Genomic DNA, 7,278 nt, shown 5'->3' with positions numbered 1-7,278 from the left:
CATGCAAACCAAATACTAAGTGTTATTTACTCATATTAAGTTTTTATGTACAAATGTTTTCAATGTATTCAATATACAGCAAAAACTAAATAATTGGTTTGGCTGCTCCAATATTTTGACAGTATTGGTAACAAAAACAATGTCTTTTTGGTTTTGTACCGTTACTCTTTCCCTGTACCAAAACAGTGGACGAAGTTCAAAACAAACAAAACGAAGCATAAAAGGAGGAAAAAAAGGTGGAATGAAAAGAGAAATGCAAATATTTACGGTGATAAATTATTTATTCAATTATCTATTGCGTTTTTGACTGCAGTATTTAGTATTCTTGCAACTTGACGAAGTACAATATTTGCATGTTTCGGCTGTGGAGGTGACAGCCAACTATTAACAAAGTTATAAGTTATATATATTATATGTCTGGCTGACTTCTTGTGCTTTTTTTAAATCTATATTACTGAACCCTGGATTTAATCCAAACTCAATAATTCAAAGTGCTTTTGTCAACTCTGACCTATTATGCCTACATAGACTAGTCTACATAGCTAAAGAATATGCATAAGAATAGAATAGAAAGTAATTTTGCAATGCTATTTATTTTAAGCTTAAAGGGGTCCCTGAGTGCAAAAGCGACCCTTTTATGTAAATGAGGGTTGTTTTTTAAATGTATGCGCATGCGCAGACATAAACAACTCTGTGGTCTGGTGCGCATATCCTGCATAATCTCGCGATGGTAAACGTGATCTGCCCCTGTTAACACCAATCGGAAACCCCGTTGTATCCTCTTCCTTTTGCTGTCCGCGAGCGAGGTAAACTAGTGTGTTTCTCTCCCTGATTAAAATGTCGATTTTGAGCATCAAGTGTGCTAGAAACGAGTCCGAAACGGCTTCAACTCTTCACCGTATCACTGCTTAACAACATGTTGAACGAAAAGACACGCCATAATGGCTCAATTTTTAAAATAATATCATAAACGCGTGCTGAGTTCAATGGCTGCGCCCGTGCGTTAGCAATTAGCTAACAGGCCTTGTGTGCGCCTGTAAGCTGTAAACGATAACTGCTTTGCGTTTGGATGAAAATATCGTCACTGTAACTCACGTTTTTAGTGTTAGTCGGTTTGCTTTTTCTGTAAATATGCTTTTAGTCTTTGAATCTTTTTAAGAAATGAGCTTTGTTGCTGTTTTAGCACTCACGTGTGAGACGAGGAGCTAAACTAGCGTGCTAAACTAGCTAGCTGAGCCGTATGAAGTAATGAGGCAGATTCGATCCAAAATACCATGAATTATTGGAAGTCTGTTTATCCTTGGTGTAATTTAGTGCTTTAACGTAACGTGTAAAAAAAAAAAAAGCTAAGGCGTGTGTTGGATGTTTGCTTCGCCTCGGTTAAGGTTTGCTGTCATGCTGGTAGCTAGCTCATTAGCAAAACCGATTCCCTTCACCATCACTCAACTTTTACACTAATAAAACCTTGTCTTTCTTCCCCACAGATGCCAGGCGGTGGTGTAACAGTAAAAGACGTCAACCAGCAGGAGTTTGTCCGGGCGCTGGCGGCCTTCCTGAAGAAGTAAGTTCTGAATACTGATACACAAAGGTCCATCATCATCATAGGTGTTCATGATGGTCCGTTAATATAGTGGTAATAAATATACGGTTCAGGCAGAGAATGTCGAATCAAGCAGATTATACTCTTAATGCCTTGTATGTAGAGAAGGCATAGGCTGATTTTTAGTTCTTCCCAAATCAGTTAAGTGTGTACTATTTTACCCCAGATACATTTCTATATTTGAAACCTGGGACTCATCTGGACAGTGATACAATGACCCCAGAAAGAGCGAGTCTGCACTTATGTATTTTATATAAACTTTGGGTCAGTACATGTTCATGAAACTGGCATTGATGCAAATAGTACTTTCTGTACATCAACGTTGATTGTGCAATGTGGACACAGTAATGCTTTATAACTACCGTTGTCATTATATCAGCTTCTTTAATCAGCTCTTGCTCCTTATTTTTCCTTTCTTTTCCATTAAATGCTACAGTGGTTAATGTGTTACTAAGCATATTTTATTAATGCCAGAAATTTGTAAATCAAAAATAGACATGTAAGACATTTGCATTGAAAGATATTTTAGCTGGACTGGATTAAAATTCAGAAGAAATCAGTGTTTTAAACCAAACAAAAAATATGGTAACGTTGGCCTTTTAATATTCTCAAGAGGAGGATGGAGGAAAAACAAGGACATGACCAATTCAAATGGAAGTAGAATTATATACTATTAAATAGCGGATTATTATTTGGTATGTTGGTTCACTTTGCGTTGCAGTGGTTTTTACGGAAATATCCAAGGAAGCATTCTTGTCTGTTGTAAATAATTTTGAAACAAAGCAATGAATGCAGTTTTGTTTCTGAGCAAAGGCTTTTTTCCGACTCTAGGCTTTTTATCAGCCTTAATTTATAGAGGAAGAATTGTTGCTGTTGATGTAGTGGCATTTCTCTAAAATTACTCTCAACGTTCAATAACCGAGAAATGGTGCATCTCTTCTGAACATGTTGGGTGTCTTTCACTGATTTTCATTGAGTCTACAAATACAGCATGTGGTGGTTTCTGTAAAGCGTTAAAAGCATTTGTTCTGTGCCAGGTCAGGAAAGCTTAAGGTGCCAGACTGGGTGGACATTGTTAAGCTGGCTAAACACAAGGAGCTGGCACCCTGTGATGACAACTGGTTCTACATCAGAGCTGGTGAGTCTTCATTCATCCTCTATAATGTGCAGTTGGCTTTTGAGAAAACTGTTGAAATTTATTAACATTATTGAAACAGTAATTTTTTCTGCGTTATGTGGCGTTATTAGGGCCCGAGCACCGAATGGTGCGAAGACCTATTGTTTTTGCTCGGGTTTATTCTAATTGCTTTTACTGAATGCACAGAAATTTGGTGTCATGTTGAATTTAATATTAAATGTTATTAAAATTTATATATTGCTGAAATGGATAAAAGGATATTTTGGTTAGCAAAATTTTCGTTTTTGCTGGTGCATGTAGTGTCCTGTACATTAATTTTTGCACCACATCCTTAGGATAATTTTTTTTTTTTTTTTTTTTTGGTTCTTTCAGCTTTAAATACTGTTGCGGTTTACCTTGAAGTTAAGGCTTTTAAACCAACACTATACTTGGCAAGCTCTAACACAAGTCAGAGCTAGACATCAGTTTATTAGATCTAATGTTATTTTGACCCTAGTAGCCATAGATTGAGGAACAATGCATGGCTTTGACATGATTAATGTGTGTGAACCAAATCAATTTGAGGTTTCACCCAATGAGGTAGTCCTTTTTAAACATGGTTGAAGTCTCTCTGAAGACATCGTGGTGTTCAAATGTAAGATGCTCTGTACCTCTTTCAACATAAGCATTGGCACAGAAGGGGATATGTTTACATATGAAAACCCTTAGCGGAAACCTAAACTCCAATGCTGTTTCAGGCAAAGCAGAATTAACATTTAGTGCTTTTTCACTGGACAGTAAAAGTCCAACCACTCCAGGTGATAACTTTATAATCTGGCACAGTGTTTCTCATTAGTGTATCCTGTGAGAGTGTTGTTCTTGGAACCAGTCGGGTGTTAACAAGTATCAAAATGTACAAAATGGGATAAAAATGCGGTTGAAACATGAAGTGGTGCAGAGTATCAGGAGGCAGCTTGTTTTAACAAAAATACACAGCTGAAGTCAAGACTGTCATTATTTTGGTACTGCATGCGCACGTAAACACAGTGTCTGAAGTCACCCTTAGTGGAAATTGTAGGTTTCTGTATCCTTTGAAGGATGTGCAGCTCTGTTCAGTGAGGAATTTACTCCCTGACAGAACCATGAACCCTGCGTGTGAATGGGTTTGTAGTAAAAAAAAAAGTCACTAGTGTAATTTTACATAATTGTTTCCTCTCTACAAATGTAGTTGTTCTGTAAATGTTTGACGTGGTGTCTAATGTATAAAACAATAAGCTGCTCTATGTACTTGAATGAGTCGCATCCTTTTGTATACTTGGAGGAAGCAGTTTTATAGCTGGTATATTTTCCTTGGCACAGCATTATTATACCTCAGGGAAAGATTTGGAGATAAAGGCATAATATTGTCATAAATTAATTGAAGCATGGAATTCCAGTTTCTTGTGTGAATGTAATTTTCTACTTGAGACCCATTTGTATATTATATAACAAGTTCAAATGGTCTTTTGCAGCAAGTGTAATGTGGACAATGTTCTACTGTCAGCAGTAAGCTCCCTGACCTCAACTGCATTAACTTTGTTGCTTTACTAGAGCAATCTAAATATCCAAGCTTCAAGCACAAAAATCTCTTGGTGATATATTTTTCAATTAATTTTTAGCATTCAGTAGCTAGTTGTATGAGGAGCTGGTGACAATGCCCTGACTGTAAATGATCCCCAAATTTGGATTTGAATTTGAATATGGCTTATATAATAAAATAGTTTGTGCTCTGCTGTTTGTTTTCCCTATTTCTCTTCTCAGCCTCCACAGCACGCCACCTTTACCTGCGTGGTGGCGTTGGTGTAGGCTCCATGATCAAGATCTATGGAGGCCGTAAGAGGAACGGTGTGTGTCCCTCTCACTTTAGTGTGGGTTCCAAGAACGTGGCTCGCAAAGTGCTGCAATCCCTGGAGGCTCTTAAGATGGTGGAGAAAGACCCTAATGGGTGAGTAGAATTTTATACTTGAGGGTTTTTTTTTTTAATAAATGTTTAGTTCTTAAGAGTTGAATGCTAACATTTGAGTGTGAAGAGTGAATAGTTTTGATTTCTAACCCAGCTGCTTCTTTTCTTCTCACAGTGGGCGCAAACTGACCCCACAGGGCACCAGAGACTTGGATAGAATTGCTGGCCAGGTGATGAAGATACAATAAATATTATTTGTAAGCGTGATCAAAAGCTATGCTTGTAGTTTTCAAACCATAATTACAGAATCTTATGTGCCATAATCGGCAGGTCCGAGTTTCAGAACCCCATGGACCGTTAAACCTAGTAATGAGAAACACGGCAGGTTTCCTCAGGCTGCAGAAATCTGATCAGTATTCATTTTGGTGAAGTCAGTCCAGATGCACATTAGGAATGATAACCTGAATCCGGCAGTCATCCATCACTTTAAAAACCTTAAGCTGGGTGTGCCAGGGCATCTCTGAAAGTTTCAGCAGACAACAGGAACTGTTGCAATAACTGTCAAATGGTGAGGCTTAACGAAACAGCAGGAACAGCCCCCTACCCCAAAAGCTCAGAATGCTGCTTGGTCTGTCACTGCCCGTCACTGTGCTATGACAGTCCAGGGCTGCAGGAAGTAAACAAGTCGATTGAATTTCATGCTGGCTGAGCAGGCGTATGGCAGCGTTTTGTTCCGCCTGATCTCCATAATGAGCTGAATTCAGATAAGCTAACCTGATTTCTGGGGCGCATCGCATAGTGCTGCACTTTTAGCTTTAGAGCCATGCTCACTATGATATCCAGCGGCATGAAGAGAATGTGGTTATGTGCATCTGCTCAACCCCTCAACAGGGTTACCAGTGGGCAACTTTGAACGTTGCTATGCTTTTGAAACTTTTCTTGAGGGTACCCTTTTAATCAGATGAGTGATTTAACTAAAAATGCCACACCATGTGTATTTCAGAATGGTGGCTAACAGGGCAAAGAATCTAGCCATTAGTACAATATCCTAGCAGCCATCATTTTTGTTGCCACATAAGCATTTTTTTTTCTCTCAAATTTCTGTCCAGGGTGTTTAGTGACACACACTTAATGGCCTCTCTCTCTCTCTCTCTCTCTCTCTCTCTCTCTCTCTCTCTCTCTCTCTCTCTCTCAGGTTTCAGCTGCAAGCAAGAAGTCTTGAAATGTAAAATAAACTTTGAGAACTTGAATTCTTGTCTTGTGTGATCTGTGGTTAGAATGATTGTTGTGAATTATGGTTAATACAGACTGTGCAAGGGATTATAATTTTTTTATATAAAGTTGCCATGAGTAAGGTAGGAAGTTTAAAGCTGGAATTGGTTGCATCAGTCACGTCCTGCGTAGTGTCTCCGTCCACCAAGTGCTGAATTAGACTGCCAGTTTCTTATTTCATAATTGCATCCATTACAGATTTGTTTCATCTTCCTGGCAGGCTCGTTTTCTTTATTGAATGGTAGTTAGAAGAACGTACTTTAAGGTCGGCGCTGTGATTTCTGTAGGCTTGTCCACTGAGATGACTCTTGGGGGAACAGTGCCCTCTAATGCTCACACAAATGGAATTGATCTCGGCTGTAGTTTTGGAGCCATGCTGCTATTATGCAGAGTTTTAAGTCTTGATGTCAGCATAACCCCACTCCACCAGGAGCTAATTAAGTTCGCCATCCGCCCCGTGGCCTGGATTAACTACTGTTAATTATGGATTTCAGACAGGCTTTGCTGTTTAATGTGCAAGTCAGTATTTCACAGGGACAGGACACTAAGGCAGTTGATATTAATACTACAACATTGAGTTTTAGTTCATTTCTAAGACAGTAGCTATCTTTTCTTTTTGTAACCCCTTCCATTCATAAGAGTCTCCAAGATCTTGCTGATGTAATTTGGCAAGGAAAAACAACTATACATTGACAGGAAGCTTTCCATCATGAGTGGCAGGAGTCTCTAATGTTGAGTTGGATTAATGAACCTTGACATTATATACACTGATTATAAAATGTTTATTATTCACTCGCACGTGCAAGCTTGTATGTTCTACACCAGTGCAGGAAAGCACATGAGCCCTGACTGCAGTGCTTTTGTTATAGATGAACTTCATTGTGAGAATATTCCATTACATGTGAATCAGTCTAAACAGACGACACCCTACCATTTCTAGTTAATATGGGACATACAGTTCTTTACCTGGTGTTAATCAAATTCAACCAGTGATCTAGGTTTAAATTGCTTGTTTTATTCATCGCCTGATTTTGATGAGCTGCAGCGTGACGCACGATCCGTCCTCGTTCACTCCTTTAGTGGGTTCTTCTGGTGTTTTCACAATAAACGCAGAATAAATTTTCATCTCCTGAAGGGCATATTAATTCTGGTTAGTTTGATTAAGGCATGGATAGAATTAATATAAGTGTCATTGGAATGTTAATCCAAGTCATTTGACAACTTTTTTTTTTTTTAAACAACATTTCTTAAGCCACAAGAATACTACAGCAGCAGTGCCTCTATTGAACACCAGGGGGAGACAAAGCACCATGCACTAAGCCATAACAGAACAGTATTAATTCAATT

The 7,278-nt window shown here is 38.6% G+C and overlaps 1 protein-coding gene across 2 annotated transcripts; it reads left to right on the top strand.

Annotated features, from left to right (window-relative positions):
• The first annotated feature begins 723 nt into the window (after window positions 1-723).
• On the top strand, window positions 724-5,909 carry rps19 (ribosomal protein S19). Of its 2 annotated transcripts, none has more exons than XM_027154159.2 (6): window positions 724-806; window positions 1,485-1,561; window positions 2,638-2,738; window positions 4,518-4,701; window positions 4,835-4,889; window positions 5,855-5,909. In XM_027154159.2, exons 2-6 carry the CDS (start codon window positions 1,485-1,487, stop codon window positions 5,879-5,881), a joined length of 444 nt encoding a protein of 147 aa, XP_027009960.1. In that variant the 5' UTR covers window positions 724-806; the 3' UTR covers window positions 5,882-5,909. The 2 variants fall into 2 exon arrangements, with proteins under 2 accessions (XP_027009960.1, XP_027009969.1); XM_027154168.2 differs by having other exon boundaries at window positions 4,835-4,916.
• The last annotated feature ends 1,369 nt before the right edge of the window (window positions 5,910-7,278 follow it).

This window comes from Tachysurus fulvidraco, chromosome 3 (genome assembly GCF_022655615.1).
Source record: "Tachysurus fulvidraco isolate hzauxx_2018 chromosome 3, HZAU_PFXX_2.0, whole genome shotgun sequence".
NCBI classification, from domain to species: domain Eukaryota; kingdom Metazoa; phylum Chordata; class Actinopteri; order Siluriformes; family Bagridae; genus Tachysurus; species Tachysurus fulvidraco.
This window is presented reverse-complemented; position numbering and strand designations above follow the sequence as displayed.